The sequence below is a fragment of the Pyricularia grisea genome, chromosome I (assembly GCF_004355905.1).
Source record: "Pyricularia grisea strain NI907 chromosome I, whole genome shotgun sequence".
NCBI classification, from domain to species: Eukaryota; Fungi; Ascomycota; class Sordariomycetes; order Magnaporthales; family Pyriculariaceae; genus Pyricularia; species Pyricularia grisea.
Genome location: NC_044973.1, coordinates 4057100 through 4082615, shown reverse-complemented (window position 1 = coordinate 4082615; position 25516 = coordinate 4057100). Strand labels below are relative to the sequence as shown.

The following is a 25516-nucleotide window of genomic DNA, read 5'->3' as shown; positions in this document are numbered from 1 at the left end:
ATAAACAAAGTAACAGACGAGAGAGAGAAAAAGGAACCAAAACGAATAACAACTCACATTCCAGAAAAGAGGTTTGACATTATCAGGTAAAGAAAAAGCCGAGTGAATGAGATCAACGTTGGTGTCAGAGTCAAGAGCTGGTAGCTAAATGCAGTAGCTGAATATCGCTCGGAGGGGGTGAGCCGCGGCGGTGAAACTCGACTGGAGGGTCAAGGGTCCCAGCGGCTCTCTTGGAAGGCTTGCGAGGTCCCACGTTTGACGTACGGGTGGTTAGGTTCAAGGATGACAGAACCCCAAGCAGCAGGCCCGTAACTTTTGCTGTACGCGGCGCCTCCTCGGGGTCGTCGTCTAGCTCACCAAGGCTGCAGGTCCGTGGAGCCCTTGTCCCTTATTTGTTCCGTTCTTTTGTTTCTGTGGAAGGAGGCCTAAAAAAATTTGGTTTAAAAAAAATTGACAATGTGATAATACTCCGACACAAGACCAACAATATCCGAAGGCAAGGGCAAGGATGGAGCTGGCTCGAAGCTTTTGGAATGGATGAAGGTGCAATGTTGGGTTGGCGTCAAAAGGAATTGGGTTTTGGCGAGGCATTCAGACCCGATCATATGGGCGTAAAGCACAACTTGTACTTGTACATGGTTCAATCCGTCCCATTTTAACCCCCTTATTCGCGCTGGGTACTTTGCCCCACGCGTCTTTTGCCTCAGGGAGGTTCTCACGTGATTTTGCATAACCAGAAGTGCAGTGCTAGACTAGAACTGAATAGCACTGGCTAATCGCCAATCCCTGTACCCCCGTCGATCGGTGCATTTTTCGTGGTTATGAAAGTTAGGCGCGACTCGCCAAGCCAATGGAGCTTCCAGTACCTTACCATCTATCTGTATAGCTAGTTCTTCTTCCTACTAAAATTGTTCGCCGTCAACAAGATTTCCTGTCGACAACAATCCCTTTGGCTTTGCAACTGATTCACAACGTGCAGCCCAAACATATTATCTCTCAGAAAACTTGATTGAATAAAAAATACACGCGAAGAATATCATCCCAACCGCGTAGTATCAAGCAAATCCTCCGTCCCGCCGACAACATGTCTGACTCTGACGACATTGTCGACATCGCTGATGCCGGTGATGAGGGTGATCTTTTTGGAGATGGCGGCGACGAGTCCGATATCGAGCGCCCGCTTAGTGATCATGAGCTCGAAGACGACGACGATGACGACCAACAACGCGAGCGCGAATATGGCGAAAGCAGCCAACGAGCGCCCCAGTACAAGGAGAAGCGCATCATGGGACTTAGAATGTTCCGCCATCGAATTCCCAAGCCCAAGGATGGAAATGTGAGGGCTTTCACTACCGGGCTGCAAATCATGCCTGCTGCTCGATCCATCTATAGGTACTAACGACAGAAAAACAGTTGCGCATCCTTAAAGTTCCCCAGTTCATGAAAATTGTGCCCGAGCAGTATAACGAGGACTCGTACGAACCGACAGCTTGGGATCTTTCGGAAGACAAGAAGAAGTATCCTGCGAGCGTCATCAGGTGGCGCAAGAATCCCGAGACGGGAAAATTAGAGAGCAATGCCAACATCTATAGGTGGAGCGACGGTTCAATCTCCGTTGCCGTCGGTGATCAGCACTACGACATGGACGCCAAGTCCCTCGCGCCAACTGGCAAGGGTTACGACGAGAAGCGCGACGCGAACTACTATGCCGCCGCCGGACACTTGTCGACCGAGGCATTCTTGACCGTCGGTCATATCACGGAAGAGATAAAGGTGCGGCCCAACGAGGCTCTCGAGGCTGCAGCAGTGGATCGTCTCATGGCCAAGATGGACGAGGCAACGAAGCACAGGCACACCCAGGACGACGTCATTTTCCGGGCCACAGAGGACCCAGAGCTACAAAGAAAGCAGGCCGAGCTGGCGGAGAAGGAACGCGAGCGCTTGCGACGCAAGAAAGAAAACGCGGCGGCTCGCTTGGAGATGGGCTTCGGCTCATCCAGGTTTGGCGGTCGCAGCGGTGGACTTTCGGTCGGCGGGCTGGAGAGCGGCAGCGGAGAGAGGAGGCGTGGCAAGGGAGCAGGCGACAAGTCGCGGCAGAAGCGCAGGCGGCCTGAATATGATTCGGACGACGACCTGCCGCAGGGCGCCCGCCGGCAGGATGACTACGACATGGCCGATGGATTCATTGCGCCCAGTGATGAGGACATATCGGAGGGTGAGGAGGAAGACGAGGATGAGGATCTACTTGACGAGGACGAGGACAGGTCACCGCCAAAGGCGAAGAGGCAGAAGAAGGTCTCTGCCGACGATGATGCCGAGGGAGATGCGGACGATGCGCCAGCTGCTCATGCAGAACAGGGTGGACGCAGGGGACGGAGGCTCATTGTTGACGACGAGGATGAGTGATGAGCTGAGTACTGCGAGCCAAACTGACCACTTTTGTGGGCCAAAATCGGAGTGTATTGATACGAACGCGTTTAATTCAAAATGGGGATCACATGGACTTTGCCGGAAGTGAACAAAGTGAAATTTTCAGCTCGCATGCCGCATTGTATTGTGCTGCAACTGCATGGCAATAACAATTTAATTCTGGTTCTGGTTCTGGACAAAATACAGATGCATACTCTGTGAGAAGTAGCAGAATGCGCAATTCAGTAAACCTGCAATGCAGTCTAGGATAATGATGCAAATATGCACGTTTCTACAGTAAGATAATCAAGTTGGACAGAGCTTCAGCGCACCAAAGTGCGCCACGAATGTATGGCTGACCCATAACAGCCAGTAGATCACATGCCAAAAGAAGACGCACCTTGACGAGAAGCCCGAGCTCCTAGCACACGCCATAAGTAAGGTACCTAGGTAGGCTTGCTAGGCACTGTATGTAGCACCTACCTGCATACAAGGCTTGACTTGAAAGTGGCGCGTAAGGCTTAATGCAAAGAAAGCATTTGAATATTTTACGTTAGCAACCCAACCCAACACAACACTTGGGGAGGTGGGTTTTTACTTAACAATGTCGGCCTGCGAATTCGAAATTCAAGGGGATGCATCCAACGAGGACTGAGACTTCAAGTCCCAAGTTGAACAAGGACCAGCAACCATCGGAAGAAAAGGAGCTCGTGCGCCAAAAACTCGCCGACTTTCAGTGATCGACTTCTTCAGTGAAATATATCAACTACCGGCGATAAATATATGCTACGTCGCCAGACAAGATTCCCAATCCCAGCACCATGGCGGTATTTGGTTTCTTGGGAGGAATTATTGGCCTTTTCACCCAGTGGATTTACGTAAGCCTTCAGACTCGGCTCTCACTCTACCCAGCATCGATCTTGTCAATCAGACAAACTGATTTATGAGCACACCGTCACCCTCCAGACATTCTTTTCATTGTTCCAAAGCAAGTCCCCAAAGGCAACTTGGCGAAGAAATCTTCGAAATGCTCAAAGCTACAGGGAATGGCACATTGCTGCGGACCAGCTTGACGCCATCTACGGTTTCGACAAATGGTACGTACTGACAGCTTGTTGCCTCCTGAGATACTATTGCTTCATGGATATGTCACGTGGTCCCTTGAAGGTGATGCAACAAAACACAAACAATACGTGAATATGCCTCCAAAACAATTAAAAGGGCGGGCTTAATTGACTCGAACATGCCGGCAATATAGGCGGAATGAGGTGAAATCAAAACTCTACGGCTTTGATGCGGTCCTAGACCACCTCAGGGAGTTGCAGAGGGCGACGGGAGATCACACCTTGCACCACACCCTTCCAAACTTGATCAGATCAGCCTTGACACGCAACATGGGCAACATCACCTCGACAAAGCTTTATCACCGTGCCTTCGGTGGCACCAAGCACCTAATAGAGCAATATGTCGTCCAATTCGGGATCTCTATCAACAAGGTTCTGCTGCCCGATTCAAGTTCTGGGATCGAAGAGGAAGATTCAACACAGGGAGGCACGGGAGGACACCACGGAGCTCCCATGGAACTTGCTGTTACCCCCATCACCTCCCGGCGCGTGCAAGGTCTGTGGACTTTACACGACAAGAAGACGGCTGCAGCCGACTTCCAACGGTCCTTTGGGAACACTTGCTTGATCCTCCAAGGTGGTTCCATTTTTGGCATGTGCCATCTAGGCGTCGTCAAGGCGCTGCACGAAGAGGGACTCCTTCCCCGCTGCATTACTGGCACAGCCACGGGAGCGCTCATTGCGGCTTTGGTCGCTACGCATACCGACGAGGAGCTCCCCAGGGTGTTTTCCGGCGAGCTGGTTGATCTCAGCGCATTCGAGACTCATGCCCGAAAGACAAGCTCCGGTTCTAGGTGGTCAACCCTGTTCCGGCGCGTCCACCGATTCATAACAAAGGGATACGTTCTCGACTTGACCGTTCTCGAGCAGCTCGTGCGGGATAACGTGGGTGAAATGACCTTCCAAGAGGCTTTCGAGCGTACTGGCAGGGCTCTCAACATTACGGTCGTCTCTTCGGGCCAGGGGGGAGTTCCTACGGTCCTCAACTATCTCAGTACACCCAATGTGGTAAGTATAATAGTGCGGAGGTGGACAAGGCCTGATGTTTTTTAGGCAAATACTCATTTATCGTCACTGGCATTCTGCTGACATTCCCCTGCAAATAGCTCATCTGGACAGCAGCGGCAGCCTCTAATGCAGACTTGCCCTCGCTCTACGGTCGTACAACGCAGCTACTGCGTAAGGGGTATGATGGGAGGATTCAAGCATGGGGACCCCCTAGAACCTTTAGGCACTTTTCCCAAGCGCAATATACAGAGCAAAACTCACCAATCCGTAAAATTGGCTCGCAATTCAACGTCAACCATTACATAGTAAGCCAGGCACGGGCGTACATGCTGCCCTTCCTCAGGCCCGACATGCACGGCCCCGTGTCCAGCTTCAGCTGGTACCTCAACGACATGGCATGGTACGCCGGCCTCGAGGTCCGACACAGGCTGCGCCAGCTCGACAGGTTCAAGCTGATCCCGGGCCGCATACGGCGTCTTGTGATCGACGACGTCGTTCCCAGCGGCAGAGGTCTGACCGTCGTGCCCGACGTCAAGCTGGCCGACTTTGCACGCCTCCTCGAGGTCCCCACGCAGCAGTCGCTGGCGCACTGGATCAGGGTTGGTGAGAAGAGCGTATGGCCGGCGTTGGCGGCGCTCAGGGTGCGCTGCCACGTTGAGCTGGTCATACAAAACGCACAGGATGTTCTCGACGCGACTAACGAGGCCGAGTACGCGGATCTGGGTGTGCCAAATACTGAAGGTAACGGCAGGGCTAACGCATGACCTGGCTTAGGCGCTGGGTGCTGGCATCTGGGATATGTCTCGTCCCAGCCTTTGTAGGTGGGCTCTTGGGGAGAAACCAAGTTGATGTACATAGAACTTGTGCCAGCTTGACGGTCTTACCCACTAACATGCTTTCTAGTCTTTCATTGCATTCTCAGTCTTTGATGTGGAGGGTTTATTTGCCCTGAAGAGAGCGGTAACTGCAAAGGCAACATCATTGAGACAGTACTTAAACGGGAGTGAGGGGTTTCCCATTGCAAGCTAGCCCATGACGGATTCATAGTCTCAACCTTCAACAGGAATTCAGGCTTGTTATAATTGTCATATAGGCTTTTCCCCGTACAGGTTTCGGGGGCTTCGGGTACCAACATATCACAAAACCCGACAGTGATAGTAATTACCGATATGACATTCAAGTGCAAGGCAGGTGAAATTAGTTTTATAGGGCATGGATAGTGTGGATTTTTTCCTTCGCGAACGATGACGATTTGGGTTAGCCATTTGGGTTGAACTTGGCGCTGCAGTATGGATATTGACCACCCTTGGTGTGGTTAGCTGTGCCCACTACGGTACAAAGAAATGCAGGAACCCGCATGCCATGACGAATGCGGAGAATGGAGAAGTGTTTATGCTTGGCATAATATCTGGGGATCGCATACTGCAGATTACTGCTTTACTATAACAGTAGGTACTTATACATTGTAATATTCAAGTGGTTCATCTCATCTTTGTCCTGTTTCCTTGGCGGGGACCGGACAGCACACCTGATGGAAAATGTCAGTGGACAACTATTATATTTACTACCTAAAAACCATGAAGTATATGCGGTACGCAGTAATTCAGTTACAACGACCAGATTCAGTAGACTGGTGTCCAGGTTACAGCGACATCATCTCTGACATGAAATAATTACTTGGTACGTAATATCAACAATAAGAGCCGGTTGAATGGATATGGTGGCGCATTGGAATGATTCAATCTGCTTACCAACTATCAGTTTTTCTCTGTCTTTTGTTCGTATCTATTATAAGTCAAGATGTGCGGTTTTTGGCACACAAAATTGAAGCTCAAGTCATGTACATGACGGCCATCGCCGGCCGCCTATGCAACACTGTGCAGGGGTAAGCAAGTCAGATCCGGTATCCATGACCTGGATCGAAAGGCAACGGCTTGTGTCATTTCATTGTTTATACTCTAAACAGAGGAAACAACTCTTTCAAATATCCAATGTGACAATGTTATCAACCGCCCATACCTCGAAAGACAATTTTGAAGTGCTGGGCCCTTTTCCATCGGTTTGACGATCTTGGGATTTGCAACAGATTCCAGGGTTATTTATGGCAAGTTAATTGAAAGTTATAACGAATTTGAAATAGTTACCTACCATTTGCTGTGGTATTGACCGCTGCTACAGGGCTTATTAAGTACCTAGTAATGATGGGAAGGAGAAAAGGCTAAAAATAACAGGACGAGGGAAAAAGACCACAAGTCAATGAACGGATCGACCGAGAGTATTCTTAGACTACTGATGAGATTTAAATAGTGTAAGTTAAATATACCATTGTTGATTTCTCTGAGTGTAAAGTGTTTATTGCAAGCAAGTACGCATATTAGCGACAGTCTCTTTTGAACCGGACTAGCACACAACATTCGCCTCGTCATACTATTACAAGTAGCCCTTTTTTTTCTCTTCTTTTTATTGTCAGAAAAAAAACAGAACAAAATGCAGTTGCAAACCTTACTTTCTATTATTTTCGCGTATGGCGTTATGGCCGGCCGGTTGGATCGAATCTGGAGGGGACGACCCAAATCATTACCATCGCCACCACTACCATCATTGCCGCCATCATCGTCATTACAAAAATCACACGAATCACAAGAACCATGCAATGGCTATGATAAATGTCATATGAAGTGCAAAACTGATAAATATCTCACGGATTGGGACTATGTTGAAGAGGAAGCGGACGAGTATTGCAAAACATTCTGCTTGAATTTGACGGCCCATGTTGACCAGGGGAAAGAGCTACTTCAATCGAAACCTCAGGTTCAAAATCTGGACCCGCAGCGCCATGTTGTTTCTCAAAGCCCCGCTGCTGGTGGTTCAGGGCGAGGCCGACGAGCTTACGTATAAAAGAGGTTCGCCGAGAAGGACGTTGGCGATTAGTGCGCCGCCATGCCCATGGGTAGCGCCTGGATCAACGACTGCTTCAAGAGGACCCAGAAGCCTGCCACTCATAGGGACTCCTAGGTCGACCATGTCTAGGCCGCCTTTGACTGCTCGTGGGCCCCTGCATCCTCCTTGAAGTGGGATGAGAAAAGGCGAGAGTTTCCCTGTGGTTAGTTATGTCAAGTCACTATGTGAATATAACTGAGTGGGCGTGAATATCGCTTTCATGACTGGAGACTCTTGATTCTATGTAATGACCTAGCCTTTGTTTTTATTCAATACATTGTTAATACCTGCAACACCCTTGTAAACAACCCATTTCTTCTTGCAAACATTCGTCTGTAAGTTGAGGTTTGTTTGTTTCAACTGTTTGCTTCCAAAGCAGTATATGACTACCTTCCGACTAAGTAAACAAAGATGCTGCTTTCTTGACCTGTCGTGCATTTGTTTTCAGTCTTATCAACTACTCAAGAGCTGAAGCAGGCAACTGGGCTTTTAACTACCTGAGGTGCGTATTTTCGGTTATGCTTTCCTATTCTAGTACTCTACCGTATATGCACATGAGTAGAATTCGATTCGTGAAGTTGACGGTATATCTGCCCGTGGAACCTATTTTCTTGATCATCATCACCGGAGTAAGCATAAACTATGTTTCAAACAAGGTGAGGATTTCGGAATGTCATGCAACGCATCGCCAAGTTCTTTCAAAACATGCATCTTTTTTATTTTTTATTTGAGTCAAACAAAACATCAATGACCAAGCGGAACAATTTGCCATTTTCCTTGCGAGCATGCTTCTCCAAAAAAAAAAAAAACTCCAGTTAGGGATAATCCCAGCCTGTTTCTTTTTCTTTTCTTGTTTCGGGGAAAGTTTCAATTATTCCACCTACCAAACACGACTATATACCCAGTCTTTCTCCAAAAAAATACCCAAGATCCGAGCCTTTAGGCTGAAATGCAAAATACTACAACAAAAGAAAGACTCCATAACCTACCATCGCGGTACCAAATTTGTAGCCGAGTCAAGTTTGATTAACCGCAGAAAGAGAAGAAGAAACAAAGGGTCAATAAAAAAAAATGCAACTCCGGCCCGCCATATTTGTTTCCCACCCCATCCGTCTAACCGAACCACTTGCGGTCAAAGACCGACGGGGAGATGAGTGAGGGGAAGAGGAGAGGGACCTGCATCATGGTAAATTACTCGCCTGGGCGAAACGCGGTGATGTAGTATTTTACCCACAGGTGTATATAAGTCGGGGGGGTATGATGGCTTCTGGGGGGTACTACTCAGTTGGGGTCTCTCTCAAGTCGCAGACGGTCATTGCCTTGTGCCTCCGGTTTTGCCTTTCCATCCAGTATAGAGCCTACACCATGACAGCAGCAACTAGAGCATTCGTGCTGCTGTGCACCTTCTTGTCCTTTGTCTCGGCGGCAAGGTGCGGAAGCGGACGATGGGTAGACGTATGGGGATCCATGCCGCAGCTCGTTGAGCCGGCAAATCTGCCCAATGCGCCGTGGGTAAGTCACAGTCACGCTCTGGACACTTCGTAGAAACAGACATATCATGGGGGCTTCGCTTGTCCTTCGTTTAGTTTCGTTGCCAAGGGGGATCTATCCAGCTAAAAAGAAGTCTCGGAAACCCGCATAGAACCAAACCGGCGTCGTCTTCAGAAACGCCACCCTGCGCCAGACCATCCGCCTCTCCCTCGGCGCCCCCGTCATCCGCCTGCAGATCAGCAACGCCTTTGGCGGCTCCGACCTGCCCATCACGGCCGTGACGGTGGGCGTGACCCCGAACAACACGGCCGGCATCGCGGGGATCGAGGGCGACCTGCACAAGGTCACCTTCTCGGGTGGGCAGGCGGGCTTCACGGTGCCAGTGGGCGCGCTGGTCGTCAGCGACCCTATAGAGCTTCCCCTAAACGCCCTAGACGTCCTCTCCGTCTCCATCTACCTCGAGCGGGGCCAGACCACAAACAGCATCACAGGACACCCGGGGTCCAGGACGACGTCGTGGTTCGCGCCGGGCAATGTCGTCGAGGCAAAGGACTTTACCGGCCAGGGGGTCGACAAGACGGACCACTGGTACTTTATCTCGAGGGTCGAAGGTTGGGCCCCCGCCAGCAGTGGCAGCCCTGGAGCTCTGGTGATTGTCGGGGATAGTATCACCGACGGGCGAGGCTCGACGCACAATCAGAATGACCGGTACGAAATCCCCCAATATCATCTTTTATGCCAAAACAAGCCATTGCACCACCAGTAGCCCCAGTTCACTAACACCAAACAAAACCCCCCCAAAAAAATAGCTGGGCCGACGTGCTCATGAACCGCCTCGCGGCCTCGTCGACCCCAATCTCGGTCATCAACCAAGCAGCCGGCGGCAACCGGATCCTAAACGACGGACTGGGGCCCAACGGCCTATCCCGAATCGACCGGGACGTGCTCGCGTCGTCGGCGCTGCGGTACACGGTCATCTTCGAGGGCGTCAACGACATCGGGACGGCGGCGGCCACCACGGCGGCGCAGCAGACGGTGCGGGAGCGGCTGATCGCGGCGTACGAGCAGGTGATTGCGCGCTGCCACGCCAAGGGCGTCGCCGTGTTCGGCGCCACCATCACGCCCATGAGCGGGCCGGGCCAGGCGTACGGCGAGCCGGCGCGCGAGGTGACGAGGCTGGCCGTCAACGAGTGGATCAGGACGTCGGGGAGGTTCGATGCCGTCGTCGACTTTGACGCCCTGGTCAGGGATCCAGGCAACCAGACGAGGCTGCTCCCTGCCTACGACACGGGCGACTATCTTCATCTCAACCCGGCGGGCTATCGGGCCATGGGGGAGAGCTTCGATCTGAGCCTGCTTGAAAAGTTCAAGGATGGTGTTTGGTCCATGCTGTAGGGGCGAAAAGAACACGAACTAGTGAAAAAGGGGTTGACATGAGTAATATAGGGGACGACTTGTCTGACCCGTGAGACTTAATATACTTGCCGTTGTAGGAAATGATGCAAATTCAAGCAGAAAGACCTCACTCACTCTTTTGATTTCCTCTTGATTCCCCCCCCCCCCCCATACATATGGCGTCTTTCCACCCTACAAATTGTCAATTTTGTTATAACGCCACAAAACATGTCATCCATATAAACACACAAACTCGCACTCGATCAACTGAGCTTTGACAAAATTTATTATTGCGCAATGAGAGTTCGATTCACAAACTGTCATTACATCTGCCTACATCCACAGTCGGCACGTTCCGTCAGCACCCGCCGAGATACACCAAGGTTCTGATGGGTGCCAGTCTACATCCATGACACCAAGCGAATCGACGACCCGGTGGCCCTTGAGTGATTTGAGCGGCACAATGGTTGCATTCTCCATGAGGTCGCTGACAACCTTGCCGTGGAAGATCTGAAGCGAACCGTCGTCACTGGCATCTGCAAACAGTGGCAGCCCACCGCGGTGGTATTTGACGGCCCTGATGGCTTGCGGGTGGAAACGCATCGTCTTGTAAGGACGAGTAGACAAGTCCAAATCGTGCCACAGCAGACGCCTGTCGTAAGAGCCGACAATAAGATTGTCGCCACCGGGATGTATATCGAATGAGGATATCCACCTGGCACCGGGCTGGACCACCTTGACAAGCTCCAACCGTTGCAAGTCGTAGCATCGGATCGTGCGCTGCGTCGCGACAAAGAACAGCGGCCTCGACGGGTGGAAGTGGGCCACCTGTGCGAGACCCGACAGCTTGCGGAAGGGGATTTGCGACAGGTGTTTGGAAAGGGTGTGAACGGCCACCGAGCTGCGCTGCCCAGATGGAGACACGGTGCAGAAGTGGTCGCCTCTCCTGTGCCAGCTGATAACCTTGACGGGCGATCGCACTGTTACCTTGACGAGCACACCCTCGTCCTCCAATCTTGCACCGGGTCGTGCCCATTTCGCTGGCGGCGCCTTACCGTCAGCAGTCTGCTTGTTTGCACCACCCGCAGCATGTCCGAAACCGGCATCAAGGACGGCACGGCTGGTCTGCTCAACCTCCGGGTCAATGTCTGGCGGCACCATCAGGAATATTTCCTCTCCTGCGGCCGCGGCGAGGATCATTGTGTCCTTTGTCGGCCTCCATCGCACGGCGTTCACCGCCTCGTCGCTGCTGAGTTTGACGGCCCACACTTGACGAGCTGGGTTGATGAGCCATATCCTAACGTAGCCGTCATCACCTCCTGTTGCAAGCCACAGTCCCGTAGGGTCAATTGCCGACGATCTGACACGGCCTTCGTGGCCCCTGAAGATTGCCTGACAGACGGTAGGGAACGGCTTGAGTTCCTCGGGCCTGGGGAGTTTGGGTAATAATGAGGCCGGGTCTATGTTCAACCTGTTCTTGCGTACCCTGGGCGCAAGGTAGAGGTCCAAGCAACGCTCAAAGCGCTCCTTGACAAAAGTTTCATATCCGGGTACCTTCCTCAAGGCATCGTACTTCTGCGGCAGATATTCCTTTTCCCTGTCCTCGGGGTCCATCTTCTCCCATTCCTCCCTCTCTTGCTTTGTTGGAAGGTACTCCGGTGGTGGGTTATAGCTCATATCGTAACCCGGCGGCGCGAGCTTCGGTGCCGGGATGTGCATAACGTGGGGGTCGCGTGGCTGCTCGTCTTGCCATACGTCGTAGTATTTCTCTTCCTTTTCCTCTTCCTCCTTCTCACGCTCCTCCTTCGACTTGTACGGCTGAATGCGACCCTCCCTGATGGCACGGACAAGTTTCATCACTCTCTTTGCTTCATGTTTTGAGGGAATGAATCTTCGCTTTGGTTCAGGGGCAGCACTCAGGGGCATCTTCTCCTCGATACCGGTAAAATACTCAACGGTGTCCTAATCGAGCTGTTAGCTGGCTCCTCGGCATTTTTTGGGGGGGGGGGGGAAGCCGACGCAGTGCAAGAGTCTGGCAACTTACAGGGTAAGGATCGTAACCCTCTTCAGGGATCTCGTTCATTTGAACACGCTTCAGAAGCTCAAGCTCATCTTGGCTCAGGTTGAGCGGCTTTCCGGTGGTCGGATCCGTCAAGCCGGTCCAGCCCTTGGGTATCTCAATACTGTCTAGCAGAGAGTCAAGAGCCTGTCTCCTCTCTGCCGGCCGCATAAGCTTCTTGCCGTCGATCGTGTAACCAACGTGAGGGTACGCCTCGTAGAAGGAGAGGGGGATGTCGCCAATTCTGTTCTCCTCCTCCTTGTCCGAGTCGTCCGAGTCGTAGACCGGGTTAATCTCGTCGTATACATAGCGTATACCGCCATTCGCATCCTCGACAACCCTGTAGTTTGGCCTATCCTCGTCGTCTGCCTCTGGTCCATCTCCTGACCCGCCATTTGCGCCATCTTTGGCCAGTTCCTTGCTAAGCGCATCGTCGTTCAAGTCGTTGAGACTGAGGTCTTGCAAGTCCTCAATGTCTTGCTTTTCGTCATCTTCGTCGTCTTCATCTTCATCCTCCTCATCTTCCTCGTCTTCTTCCTCATCCCCTGAAGCTACAAAATCGCTGTCGTCCTCGCTTTGAGAAAGCGCGCCGTCGAGGAGCCCATCAATAATTTCATCATCCGATAGCTCCGTAGCCTCGGTCGACTGCTTCCGTTTCTTGGCTGGTGCTGTGGGGGCCATCTTTGTGATGTTGATACCGAAGTATTTTGTTGCGGTTGATTACATGAACCAAGCAGCGAACCCAATCGCAGCGCATCAAATCAAGTCGATGCTCCTCTCCGAACTTTTTTTTTCAACAGTGGCAGAAAAAAATAAAATGGGGCCGACTTGCAGAAGGCGGGGAAATCCCGCTCACCGCTCTGGATATAAACCCCACATGCAAGCGTCAAATATCCAATCATATATGTTCTCCTCCATTCGAGCTGTGAGCTGGAGCTGGCGAGCTACAGTAAGTACTCCGACAAGCTGAGCACCTACTGTATGTAGACCTGATAGCTGGAAGAGGCCTATTTGGATTTTCTCATAGGCATATCGATAGCTTGATTACTCTTTTATTGTGGCTTATTTCAATACATTCTATCTCTCTGCGTTAAAAAAAAATGTACACCGCGAGATATCCGACACTTGGATCATGATGACTACTTACCTACTCAAGACAACCCCACAAAGGTATCCTTTCCAGGTGGACATCATCACGCGCGACACCAAAACCTCCCCAAACTTCAAGCGCATCTGACACTAGACTACGGTAGACCTATTGGCCCCCAAAACCGCACTTTGGATTCATTGTTCCCGTCCCCAATCACATAATCTAACGAGCAAACCGCGGCAGACGTTAAGTTTTTTTTTGGCGCGGTTTTACTGTTCGCAAGTTGCTGATTTGGTTTCGTTTAGTGTCTCTCTGAAACTTGTAGGTGCCTGCTCTGGCAGGCAAGCAGGGTCTCTTCCTAGGAGCCGTGCGTTAGTGCTTACATTCCCTGCAAATCTTTATGCACCTTTTGAGGTGGATTGAGGCGGTTTACTTATGGTGCTCACCTTGGTCGGCACGTCGGTACCCTCCGTACCTTTGCCCTTCCAGGCAGCACTGTTGGTTTAGTGGTCTTTAATGTTCCTTGGCACTACCACAGTCGCCCATTGGTAATCATAAGTTCCAGTGCTAAGTCTAAAAGTTTTAGGTCTAGACTGGACCTAGATGCTCTACGCCGGGGCATTCCATCTTGAACCTCTGTGAACTATCTTCACCGTTATCCTTTGATTAAGATACTGCTTTGCCACATCATTCCCGACATTCTCGTCTCAGTAGAAAACAAACATCGAGACTCTTTTCTGCGGTAGACAATCCATCTCATTTCAAAGGGGACAACTTACTTTCATTTCTGACATCAGGTCGAGTGACTTGAACGAATTGTACCCTGGCCGATTGACAGGCCGGTTATCATACGATAAACGCAAACCGAAAAGATGAGCTCGCCTACTAGCAAGTCAGCCACCGCTTCAAAGCCCACAACCACATCCGACCAGGGTTCACAGCCAAAGCACCGAGCCTGCGATGAGTGTCGTATGTCTTCCCTAGCACACATCACTCGTCATTTCTCTTGAACCTGGTTGAGAAACTTATTCTGTTCCTAGGGTCGCGCAAGTTGGCATGTACCAAGGAGCCCGAAGGCTGCGCGCGCTGCAAGAAGGAGGGTATAAAATGCCACTACTCTCCTCAGAAGCAAATGGGACGACCCCGTAAACGACAGCATGTCGAAATTTCGGAAGAAACCGAACGCAGCCATAGCGAAGATGCTGTGGCCGCTGCAGTAGCTGCAGATTTCTCTTTTATGGATGCTACAGCTGGTGACGAGTTTGATCTGTTCAGCTTAATGGAGCCGTACATACCAGAAGCTGTTCCAGAGCAGCAGACATCTCAGCAAATACCAGTGGACCCTAGCCTGAATGTGGCAGACTTGAACTCCTTAGGCTACTGGGAAGGTTTATCCACTGCAAGTGACAGTGGCAGCAATTCGACGTTGGTCATGACAGGTCCGTCTCTTGAAGACAGCTTTCTGTCGGGTTCTGCATCACAAAACTTGCAGTCAAGCAACGGGCACATCACGGATTCTTTCTCAACATATGACACTCTGAGAGTCCCAGAAACGGCGCCATACCCAACGTTGGAAAATACGACACATTCAGCTCCATCGGACACAAGTCACGACGCAGCATCCGAGGTTTGCGGTAGCCACTTTGCGACAGACCCCGGCCCACCCTGCGGCTGTCTGGCAAAGCTGTACCTGGCACTGGACTCCCTGCAAAACCTGCCAGCAGAAGTCGGGCCGGCGATGGCGTGTGCCCGCAGCGCAGCAAAGACCGCATACGGGGTGACCGAGTGCCCGTCCTGCAGCCCACCCGCCCTCGCCAGCCCGACCTTCCGCGCCTCTGTCCAGGCGTATCAGAACATGTTGATACTGGGTGCTCTCCTCCCGTCCATCGCCAACGCATACCACCGGATCCTGGCCATGGTTGACGCTGAGGTGGCAAGGGCGACGGTTCAGGGTCGCGAGATTCCCTTTTCGCTCCAGCAGTACGGAGGGCTCTGGGGTAGGCTCGGCACCGATGCCTGCAGCAACGTCGCCGCACTCGAGAGGCAGACGCTGGCGCCCATCATGTGGAGGACCACCGTCCGCGCCCTGCTCAGGGTCGACGTGTACGGTTACAAGTTTGCAGGCCAGACCGGCGATAACTCGATCAAGACCTTGGCCCGGCGCCAGGTCGGGTTGAGGGATATCGTTGACTACCTGTTAGAGAGGCAGAGGATGCGACACGCAATGATTGAGTAAGTGACTGTCCTTGTGGCTCCTGAATGGGATTCGTTAGAAATGGGTTCCGTGGTCAACTCCTCCATTTTTTTTTAACCTTTAAGAGCGATATAACCATGTTCATTGCTAACATGAAACATTGCACCAGTGATCTTTGCGCATCCGGGAAAATGATACAATCCCAGTTGCACGGACACCAACCTACACCCCCCGGAGAAAAGCACAACTGCGAACGGATTCTCGAGGTTGCGAGGATATCCATTGAACATCTTGTCATTTCTTGAGAGGCAGGAGGGATCATCCGCGAGCTAGATCATGGAAACATACTGAACGAGGTCACTTCGAGTGTGTTGTTTACTGTTCCTTGCCCACGTGATGAAATCTTGCTTTCGTTTTGACTGTGCTAGTAGTATGAGTTACTGCTATTCGTCCTTCCGTACTCGTTTCTTGTCCCTGGGAACGCGCCAACGAGACCACGACTGCTATTATCTTTACCCTCATCTTCAGAGTCTGACGCATTCTCAAAATCGTCGGATCCTTCTGGCGGTGCACGCATGGACTCCAAGACAATAGGATCAAGGGCTGGCGGTTCGTATGGCTTGACTGTGTGCATGTCCCTGCCGGAAGGCATCTGTGCCAACAATGTTGCTGGTGCCGGGATGGCTTGTATGTTCATCTGTAAGGATTCCACCAGTTAGTTCCCTGAATCGCTCCATGCGCAAAGAAGCGCATAGTCTGTAAGTGAACGAGCACACTCACGGTATCATTTTGCTTGGACCACTTGACATCCAGCATTTCGATCACGCGCACCTCTTCCATCTTTCCAGCATCTGCACCCCAGCTAGCACCCTTCTCCGCCTTGCGGTCCTCCCTCTTCTCGCTCCATTCCTTGCTGAACCGGCTAAGGCTGAGCCCTCCGCTCTTCTTTGTCGCCTCTCGCTGTTCAACCCCGAGCTCCTGCAGGCCGGCGCGCAGCCAACCGATCGCGTTGCCCGTCTGGCCGCCCAGCTCGGCATCGATGGCAAAGAAACGGCAGGCTTTCGCCCGGGCCGTCCGCCTCAGGTTCTCAATGTACCTGACAAAGTCACCATCGAGGCCCCGTGCCGTGGCGTTTCGCACCAACCCTGCTATCTTGCCGCTCCCGCTACCGCCGCCTGATCCCCCGCCGGAGGACTGCGCCTGGCAGAGCGAGGAGGCCTGCGCGGCGTGTTCCGACGCGGCCAAGCAGAGTCTTGCAAACAAGTGGGCGCGCACCTTTGGTATCTCCGGCGCCTTAAACATCCAGTCCTTGTCCAGGTTGTTGCGATCCTGCGCGACAACGGTAGGGTACGGGTCATCCTTGAAGACGGCAAGCAGTGTTGCCTCGGCGAGGGCGAGGGCGCGTTGGGCCGAGACGGTGGTGGGGCTGATGTCGGCACATGGGGCTGGTCCCGACAGCGAGGTGGAGCGGGCGCTTAGGTAGTCGTAGATGGAGGCCGCATCCAGTAATAGCTTGGTGGCGCCGGTGATGGCGGCAAGGCGCTGCTCAGGGCTCGGCACGGCCACAGACACTACGTACAGCGGCTGCAGGGCAGCCCTGGCTTGGAGCGACAGCGCGCTGGCCAGGGTACTCAAGGTGAAGAAAAGCTCATGCTCGAGCGACTGTATCCTAACCCGCGGTGGCTCCTTTCCTGGGACGGCCGAGTCGGAGAGGAACGGGCGCCACTCGATGGCCGGGGCGGAACGCAAAACCACATCGATCTGCTCGCCATGGCCACCATGCGGTGAGCGATGGGCGATTCCGGCGTCGACGGCAAGCAGGTAGCGCAGGTAGTCGTTGATGCTTGCGACGACGAGAGAGAGGCTCGAGGACTGCGATGAGGGCGGCAGGCGCTTGTGCTTCTTGAGAGTATCGCGCACGACCCCGCGGTACGTGCTCGCGTTGAGGGGTAATGACGGATGGCTCTCGCAGCTGAAGCTGGTGGAGAAGGAGAAGGCAGAGGTTGTTGGCAGGACGAAGGGGTAAGGCATTGTGTGTGTGAATAGGGTGAAAGAAACTGATATGTCTACCTAGGCACCTAGGTAAGGTAATGTACCTTTGTGGTACGACATGAACGAAATGTGGGGGTTGTTACCGCTGGTAAGTAAGTGTAAGTGTATGTAGTAGGAATGTTTTCGTCCCATGTAAATGCGAACGATGACGGATTGGTTCCAAGGAAAAACTCAATTTGACACTGGGATGGGCCGTAACAAAAGTTCACAGTTTCTGAGAGCTACTTGGCTCATCTGGAGCTGCACTGTAGTGCGACGTGGAGAAACTTGGCAACGTCACGGAGCTTCAAAGTGCAAACAGACAGTACCGTAATCCCAGACGACACTGGAAAGAATTGAGCTGGTGCCGCAGTAGAGCTCGATTGATGGTTTTGCTAGCTGGCAGACTTGTTTGCTGCAGGGCCCATGTAGAAAGAACGGCGAGTTTGTTAAGGGCCACAGACTTATCTAAGGTGCCTTGCCAATGCAAGTTTACATGAGCTAGATGCTTTGCGTATGTTCGCTTTGTAGCCGCATCGAACCTCAAATGGTCGCCTTGTTGTCATACCTTCAATTGATAGAATCCACTAAAGCAACTGGTCTGACGGAATGAAATGTGCCACGGCTGGCGTGACATCACAGGGGTTTTGCTGCCGTTGCACCCCTGTCCGATGTCGGTTGTGCCCCACCGGTAGCTTCAATTCGTGAAGCTGGCTCTTTCTCCGCCGGGTCCCCTGGTTACGACAGCACGTCGTTTAGTTTGATCTTGCGACTCGAGCTGGACGACGAGAAAAGACACAGCAACAGGCGAAAGTCGTATTGCTGGTTGTGGATTTGTCGACAATCCCTGATCAGATTGACGCGTTCCAACAACTCAAACGCAATGGCCGGGCAAGCTTCTCCATCACCTCGCAAACCGCGGGCGCGCAAGCCCAAAAAGATCATCGACAACGACCAAGAGCAGACGGTGCTCGCGGTTCGCAAAAATGAAGCTCTCGTCCGTGTTCCGACCTTTCCCCTTGCAGCTTTCCTATGGCCCGCCCGCGGGTCCGCCACACAATGGGAGACGCTCGCCCTCACTTTGGTCATCGTTGGTGTCTTCAGATGGGCTGCTGGCTTGTGGGGTTACTCGGGTATGTTTGTGGCAGGATATTCCGTGTCTCTCAGATCTTCGCTTGGACTGCATAAGTCTATTTTGTGTGCCTTACTCAAGCTAGACTAACTGGACCAAACTACATATAGGATTCCACAAACCGCCATTGTTCGGAGACTACGAGGCGCAGAGACATTGGATGGAAGTGACCACCCAACTTCCCATCTCGCAGTGGTACTTTCACGACCTTCAGTGGTGGGGACTTGATTACCCGCCCCTCACGGCTTACCACAGTTGGCTTTTGGGCAAGATTGGCTCTCTCATCAACCCGGCTTGGTTTGCTCTGTTCAGCTCCCGTGGCTCGGACGACCCGATCCTCAAAATTTTCATGAGAGCCACCGTCCTTGTGTCCGAATACCTCATCTACGTGCCAGCGACTGTGGTTTTCGTGCGACGCTTTGGCAGACTCGGTGGCGTAGATAGGTGGTCCAGCTCAGTGGCCCTGGTGGCTATCCTTATGCAGCCTGGACTTATCCTCATCGACCATGTTCACTTCCAGTACAATACGGTTATGCTAGGCTTCGTCCTGGCAAGCATGTCAAGCATGTTGGCTGGCAGGCTTCTCTGGGCCTCGGTTTTTTTTGTGGCCGCACTAGGCTTCAAGCAGATGGCGCTCTACTACGCATTTAGTGTCTTTGCTTACCTCTTGGGCGCCTGCGTCTTCCCGAAGCTAAATCTGCCTAGACTGCTTGCCATCGCGGCTGTTACCGCGATCTCTTTCGCAGTCCTGGTCTTGCCTCTGATAATCGGAGCCCTCTACGATGCCCAACGCGGTATTGACTCACGACCAGATCTCGACGGCCCGCCTCCACCTCTACCTATATTCTCGTTCCTCTCTGAGTACTTGGACACAGACGCGGTGTACTACCCAGTTGTCGAACAGATGGTCCAGCTCATCCACAGGGTCTTCCCCTTCGCTCGCGGGCTCTTCGAGGACAAGGTTGCCAACTTTTGGTGTGCAATCAACGTCGTCTTTAAATTGCGCAAATATCCGGCTGCGCTTCTACAGCAGGCCGCCCTGGGAGCCACACTTGCAGCAATCGTTCCTCCCAACTTGGTTCTATTCCTACGACCACGCAAGGCACTGCTGCCTTCGGCTTTCGCAGCGACTGCTTGGGGGTTTTTCCTCTTTAGTTATCAGGTGCATGAGAAGAGCGTGCTGCTTCCATTGATGCCAATGACTATAATGCTGGCTGGAAGCAATGGGCTGACCAGGGAAGTAAGGGCATGGGTTGGCTTCGCGAACATCCTGGGCGCCTGGACAATGTTCCCATTGCTTCAAAGGGTTGACCTGAGGGTACCATACGTCGTCCTTACTCTGCTCTGGGCATACCTTCTCGGCCTCCCGCCGACATCGACGAGCGCCTACTTTGACGACGAAGGGCCGGCAACGGCTGGTCAATGGGTACTGTTCTTGGTTCATGGAACTTTCTACCTTGCAATGGCTGTGTGGCATGTGGTTGATCGCTTCTTTGTGCCTCCCATTAATATGCCCGACCTGTGGGTTGTTGCCAATGTCGGGCTGGGTGCAGTAGGATTCGCGCTCTGCTACCTTTGGTGTACATGGAAGCTTTTGGTTGATGCGGATTTGATACCGAAATCATGGTACAACACCAAGGCAAAAGTCAAGAAGGGCTAAAAAAAAAATTGTGACAAGCTAGCTGTATTTGAGCTTATTCATACCGAGTTGCTCATTTTATTCTACTTTATTTTGTTGACTTTGCTTGACTATACCCATCATGAATCAGTATCAACTCTGGCCACGACTGTGGTTGTCGCAGAAATGAGTCGGACAAATTAAAAATGGATGGATTAAGCCTCCTGTCTGTGCAATGAATAATTTCTAGGGTTTTAGAGAGGATCCAGAGCGCTTGGAAAAAAATCAACAATCGAGTAACGCTCATGTGCATCAGCCTGCAGTTAGTACATGGTGCAGTCGCCAGTGCTTCACAGCTGACAATCAGCGCCTTGGAAGCAAGATCGGATTTCTGCGGCTCGCATATTGCTTACACCATGCTTTTCTACGCATGTAACTGTCTGATGTGTTTCTGATCAGACCACGAACCCATCTGCCACGCACAAACATGAAGAACTGCCTGGAAAGTGTGGCCTGATGTCCTGGTCAGCTTCTAGGGCAGTTAGGCATCTGCAAAAAAAAAAAAAAAAAAAAAAAAAAAAAAAAAAAAAAAAAAAAAGATCAACCCTACAGTGTCCTCTGATCATAGATTAGACGACGTTGAATTGGGCCCGGCCCGTAGCCGCCAACAAAGAACGGCGTCGATCGGCCTGTCGGCAACGTTGCAGCTCGGCTGGCTTACTCAGTTCGGGCATTTGGGCGGCGTCATGATAAATGCCAACAGCCACATGTCCCGTTAAGAGAGGTGTATGTAAGAACTGATCCTTGATGGCGGTGCTGGGGGTTTTTTTTCTTTATTTTTTTCTCCCTTCGTGGCAGGGCTGCTTACACAAGATGCATTTGTCTTGTGTTGTTTGACGCCGAGAAATGCAGGCAGCAAATGATTAACTTTCACACCCAACCTTAGATGCATCTTTAGATCTGGAGTTTGTTGAGGCTCGTTTTCATTCCACAAAAAAGACACTGCCTCACGAATCTGTGGCTTATGATAGGTTGGCTATTTCGGGAATTCGGCGGGGCTCTTGTCGTTTTGGGGGCTGCGCCCGTCGGGACGCCCGGGTCTGCTTTTGTTGCCTCGGGTCATTCTCCATTTTTCAGTAATACTGCCACTATAGGTAATTACGAAGTACGGGTAATGAAATTTTTTATTTTTCACAATTTGACAAAAGGACTGACTTGACACCGTATGGTAATGGAAACCATCAAAGATCCGAATTGATCTTCTGTCTTGTGATTACCTTAGCCCAATGCATGCGCCCGATGAGCAGATAGATGTCAACCATACTCGAGTGGGAATCGCCTGCACAAGAAATTGAATCGGCACGGGCTTTCCGAGCTATTAGTACGCATAACTAAGACTAACGGCAAAAATTGCAACTCAGAAGAAATGTCGTCACTGAGAACAGATCGTCAGATGAATGCAGTACTTCACTCGAGATCCACAAGGGGCCTGCCTATAAACCAGTCGTATAAATATACTCTTCAAGACCAAAATAACTCGTTTGCATTAATCGTATAAACAGCATCCAGATCACTTTAGATTTTTTTCATTTGTGTTGCTAGGCATCCTCTATTGTCCGAACACTAAGTATAGTAATATTTTCGAGCCTTGTCCTGAATTTTCGTGTCCATTTTTTCTTTCTTTCTTCAGCCCACTTCATCGACAATTCTTTTTTTTTTCTTAGTTCAGCTCCAGCGTACTTCCCAGTTGCCTGCAAGGTACCACACCTCACCTTTCGCGGGGTACAGTGTATTAAGTGAGACTTTGGGCTAATTCAGGTATCCTACCTGCCTATTCAGCCACAGCAACCCACGGACACTGCCGGGCTCTTGTCAGAACCCCCGGTATCCACTGGTCGTCGCGCTTATCCACACTCCACCTGTCGAAGCTTGGGAAAAAGGACACAGTTGTTTTATCTAAGCTTCTAGCCCCCGTGAAGGTTAAGGAGCTCCCCTCTATTGTAAAAAAAAGCCTCTATCCCCAATCTAGCTCTTTCTCAAGAAGTCGTTTTAGTCTTTTATCATTCTCTATTCCCATTGCTCTACTTTATTTTTGTTCATTTCTACAGACAAAACAACACCACGTTGAGGTTTATTTTTTTCTCACATTTACTGATCAGACTCGACCGTCTTTTTCGATTACAACAGGAACTCGGCCCACAGATAGCCTTGCCGTTGTATTCCCCATAAGTTTGCCCACGCACACTAGCGAAGGGTACGGCTCGAATCCGCGTCACACCAGAAGCGCTCGACCACCTTGTAATTTTTTTGTGCGCTTGGCCGGCAACAAAGGACAAGCCATAACAAACCTCCGGATCTCTACAACAACCCGCTTGCACAAACTCCCGCCAGAGCTAGCAATAATGGCGCAACGAGGACCTTCGGGCTACGGCATACCGAATGCCCCCAACCCTTTCGGAGGCCCATCATCACAGCCTGACAGCCAAGGCAGCGCCCTGGATGCCATCAGGGAGCAAACGAGCAAGATCGAGGACATGTTGGACTCGATCTCGGAGCCCGTCAAGCCGTATGTTTTCTTTGGTCGTGCCACCGACGCCTGATGATGGTTGCAGGTTGCAGGCACTCGTTTACCTGGCCGCTAACATGTTGGGGCGAAACTGCAGATACCTTCCAGCCATCGGCCGCTTTCTTATCGTGGTTACCTTCCTTGAGGACGCCCTGCGGATAATGACGCAATGGAATGACCAAGTCTACTACCTTCGTGACTACCGTGGCTGTATGAATGCTCCCTATTTCTCTTCCCATAGACCCATAGAGGATCGATTGTGGGCTCAAGAATCGCGTGACACAAGCTAACATGCTCTCGACGCACTTACAGTCCCCAGGGGCTTCCCTCAGCTCTTCCTCGTCATCAACGTTATCGCCATGACCATCTGCTCGGGAATGGTCATCACCAGGAGATTTTCAGAATATGCCGTCGGTGGTCTCATCGCCGTGGTTGTCACCCAGGCCCTCGGCTACGGTCTCATTTTCGATCTCAACTTCTTCCTGCGCAACCTGTCGGTCATGGGTGGCCTGATCATGGTCCTGTCGGATTCCTGGGTGCGCAAGACCGTCAACTTTGCCGGACTGCCGCAGCTCGAGGAGAAGGACCGCAAGATGTACTTCCAGCTTGCCGGCCGTGTTCTGCTCATCTTCCTCTTCATCGGCTTCGTGTTCGCTGGCGAGTGGAGCATCTGGAGGGTCATGGTCTCCATCATCGGCCTGATTGCTTGCGTCATGGTTGTTGTTGGATTCAAGGCCAAGTTCAGCGCCACTCTCCTGGTCGTTATCTTGAGTATCTTCAACCTCTTTGTCAACAACTTCTGGACTGTGAGTTGGGATTCCAAAGCGGCCTCAGCCGAGTTACTCTTGCAATCATTTCATTTGCTAACATGTCATTACCTTTACCCAGCTTCACGAGCACCACCCCCACAAGGACTTTGCCAAGTACGACTTCTTCCAGATCCTCTCGATCGTTGGTGGTCTGCTTCTGCTCGTCAACAGCGGCCCTGGCCAGTTCAGTATCGACGAGAAGAAGAAGGTATACTAAAAGAAATAAAAACGACGCATCACGCTATTGAGCCTGTCGGGAAGGTCGGGGGAGAGTTTTGTGGAGACCTGGTTCACCTCTATTACTTTTCACGAACGCGGTTTCGCGGCGGCGCAGGTCTCCTGCGGCGATGGGGCAGTGTTTCCCCTGACTGGATATTTGCAGCAGGCGTTTGATTTTTGTTCTTTTTCCAAGGGGGCTCTACCTTTGAACAGGGCTCATTTTGGGGGTTAGGGGGGTTTTTTCAAAAAGAAAGAAAGAAGATTCAAGCAGCACGGACGCCAGATCACATGGCTGTGGTCTGAAGAGCACGATTTGGGCTTTGACGTTGGCAAACCGGCAGGGGAAGAATTTTAGCCCCAAACGATACTCTACTCTTCAGCTTTGACGTTGCAGACTTGTGTATAAAAATTCAATTAAACAAAGATGTTACGATTCTGTTTTAAGAGCGCATGTCATTTGGCGCAAGTGATCGACCTAGAGAAATCTTAAAAGAAGCCACACAAGCCACCTTATTTACTGTGGATATACTGTGGCGTCAGCCGGATTAAAAGCTGGACGTCACCTCGGTTCAAAGTCAATGTTGAGACCGATGATTAATGGATTGGCGGTGTCATAGTTTTCATCTTTGAAAAGAAATAACTCGAATGAAATGAGTTGATAATTCATTACTCTTTGTTTCTTTTATTTTCCCAACAGAGCTCACCGGACTGCAGAATATTAGTCGACACAATGAGGCTTTCAGGGTTGCAGAAGGAAGTCTTGTCGCTATACCGGAGTACACTCCGTGAGATTCGAAAGAAGCCCGAGGTAAGATTTGTTTGTAGCCAGTTTCTACCCAAAAAGTCCCCTTTTTTTCTTTTTCTTTTTTCTTTTTTTCGAAAAAAAAAGGGTGGATCTGGCTTACACATTCACAAACGTCTACTGAGGGTTGTCTGTATTTTTGGGTTTGGTTACTAACAGCAACGGCGATTCAAGACCACTCGGCAACACTTTCGTGACTTTGCGAGAGCCGAGTTTGACAGGAATCTGGCCATCGACAAGCGTGATTTTGCAGCTGTCGAATATCTTCTTCGCAAGGGCCGCCGTCAGCTTGAAACATACTCTGCACCTGGGATCAAAGATATCAGGCGATGAGTCTACCTAATGTTTGTTATTATATGGAGGGTAACAGCCTGGTCTATTCGGGGAAGTCGATAGAGCTACATTAATGTATCGATCCGACCTAGCTGGCTTATATGGAATCCAAGGACCTTGCTGGCCGGAATCGCTGCTTCCAAATGTGGACTGTCCACATTGCGATGCCTTACCAATCTATGGAGCTTTCTTGCCAAAGTGGCACCTTCCTCCAGTTCGGCCAGGACATTCACATGCGCGGAGAGGCACGGCAACTCAAGCCCCCGTTACCATGTTATCATTGGAAATTTTCAAGG

The 25516-nt window shown here is 51.3% G+C and overlaps 11 protein-coding genes across 11 annotated transcripts; 7 read left to right on the top strand and 4 right to left on the bottom strand.

Annotated features, from left to right (window-relative positions):
• The first annotated feature begins 886 nt into the window (after positions 1 to 886).
• On the top strand, positions 887 to 2520 carry PgNI_06289 (uncharacterized protein). The gene is made up of 2 exons (XM_031126313.1): positions 887 to 1336; positions 1414 to 2520. Exons 1-2 carry the CDS (start codon positions 1085 to 1087, stop codon positions 2404 to 2406), a joined length of 1245 nt encoding a protein of 414 aa, XP_030981990.1. The 5' UTR covers positions 887 to 1084; the 3' UTR covers positions 2407 to 2520.
• Positions 2521 to 2980: 460 nt separating this feature from the next.
• Positions 2981 to 5691, top strand: PgNI_06288 (uncharacterized protein). Its single transcript, XM_031126312.1, has 4 exons — positions 2981 to 3287; positions 3376 to 3506; positions 3668 to 4541; positions 4640 to 5691. Exons 1-4 carry the CDS (start codon positions 3231 to 3233, stop codon positions 5303 to 5305), a joined length of 1728 nt encoding a protein of 575 aa, XP_030981991.1. The 5' UTR covers positions 2981 to 3230; the 3' UTR covers positions 5306 to 5691.
• A 3106-nt stretch (positions 5692 to 8797) lies between these two features.
• Positions 8798 to 10367, top strand: PgNI_06286 (uncharacterized protein; the record flags this gene model as incomplete). The annotated part of the gene is made up of 3 exons (XM_031126311.1): positions 8798 to 8993; positions 9124 to 9680; positions 9782 to 10367. The coding sequence occupies exons 1-3, from the start codon at positions 8847 to 8849 to the stop codon at positions 10365 to 10367; spliced, it is 1290 nt and encodes a 429-aa protein (XP_030981987.1). The 5' UTR covers positions 8798 to 8846.
• Positions 9894 to 10407, bottom strand: PgNI_06285 (uncharacterized protein; the record flags this gene model as incomplete). The annotated part of the gene is made up of 2 exons (XM_031126310.1): positions 9894 to 10361; positions 10387 to 10407. 2 exons carry the CDS (start codon positions 10405 to 10407, stop codon positions 9894 to 9896), a joined length of 489 nt encoding a protein of 162 aa, XP_030981988.1.
• A 234-nt stretch (positions 10408 to 10641) lies between these two features.
• PgNI_06284 (uncharacterized protein) lies at positions 10642 to 13168 on the bottom strand. Its single transcript, XM_031126309.1, has 2 exons — positions 12412 to 13168; positions 10642 to 12329 (listed from the first exon to the last, which is right to left on the bottom strand). The coding sequence occupies exons 1-2, from the start codon at positions 13105 to 13107 to the stop codon at positions 10701 to 10703; spliced, it is 2325 nt and encodes a 774-aa protein (XP_030981989.1). The 5' UTR covers positions 13108 to 13168; the 3' UTR covers positions 10642 to 10700.
• Positions 13169 to 14159: 991 nt separating this feature from the next.
• Positions 14160 to 16077, top strand: PgNI_06283 (uncharacterized protein). Its single transcript, XM_031126308.1, has 3 exons — positions 14160 to 14485; positions 14557 to 15748; positions 15880 to 16077. Exons 1-3 carry the CDS (start codon positions 14389 to 14391, stop codon positions 16013 to 16015), a joined length of 1425 nt encoding a protein of 474 aa, XP_030981983.1. The 5' UTR covers positions 14160 to 14388; the 3' UTR covers positions 16016 to 16077.
• A 44-nt stretch (positions 16078 to 16121) lies between these two features.
• Positions 16122 to 17948, bottom strand: PgNI_06282 (uncharacterized protein). Its single transcript, XM_031126307.1, has 2 exons — positions 16491 to 17948; positions 16122 to 16407 (listed from the first exon to the last, which is right to left on the bottom strand). Exons 1-2 carry the CDS (start codon positions 17739 to 17741, stop codon positions 16135 to 16137), a joined length of 1524 nt encoding a protein of 507 aa, XP_030981984.1. The 5' UTR covers positions 17742 to 17948; the 3' UTR covers positions 16122 to 16134.
• A 554-nt stretch (positions 17949 to 18502) lies between these two features.
• Positions 18503 to 20544, top strand: PgNI_06281 (uncharacterized protein). Its single transcript, XM_031126306.1, has 2 exons — positions 18503 to 18874; positions 18984 to 20544. Exons 1-2 carry the CDS (start codon positions 18625 to 18627, stop codon positions 20531 to 20533), a joined length of 1800 nt encoding a protein of 599 aa, XP_030981985.1. The 5' UTR covers positions 18503 to 18624; the 3' UTR covers positions 20534 to 20544.
• On the bottom strand, positions 20530 to 21398 carry PgNI_06280 (uncharacterized protein). The gene is made up of 3 exons (XM_031126305.1): positions 21102 to 21398; positions 20905 to 21004; positions 20530 to 20839 (listed from the first exon to the last, which is right to left on the bottom strand). The coding sequence occupies exons 2-3, from the start codon at positions 20978 to 20980 to the stop codon at positions 20601 to 20603; spliced, it is 315 nt and encodes a 104-aa protein (XP_030981986.1). The 5' UTR covers positions 20981 to 21004; positions 21102 to 21398; the 3' UTR covers positions 20530 to 20600.
• A 345-nt stretch (positions 21399 to 21743) lies between these two features.
• On the top strand, positions 21744 to 24531 carry PgNI_06279 (uncharacterized protein). The gene is made up of 5 exons (XM_031126304.1): positions 21744 to 22249; positions 22331 to 23057; positions 23155 to 23267; positions 23370 to 23863; positions 23946 to 24531. The coding sequence occupies exons 2-5, from the start codon at positions 22894 to 22896 to the stop codon at positions 24081 to 24083; spliced, it is 909 nt and encodes a 302-aa protein (XP_030982864.1). The 5' UTR covers positions 21744 to 22249; positions 22331 to 22893; the 3' UTR covers positions 24084 to 24531.
• A 120-nt stretch (positions 24532 to 24651) lies between these two features.
• PgNI_06278 (uncharacterized protein) lies at positions 24652 to 25220 on the top strand (the record flags this gene model as incomplete). Its single annotated transcript, XM_031126303.1, has 2 exons — positions 24652 to 24893; positions 25047 to 25220. The coding sequence occupies exons 1-2, from the start codon at positions 24816 to 24818 to the stop codon at positions 25218 to 25220; spliced, it is 252 nt and encodes an 83-aa protein (XP_030982860.1). The 5' UTR covers positions 24652 to 24815.
• Positions 25221 to 25516: the final 296 nt, after the last annotated feature.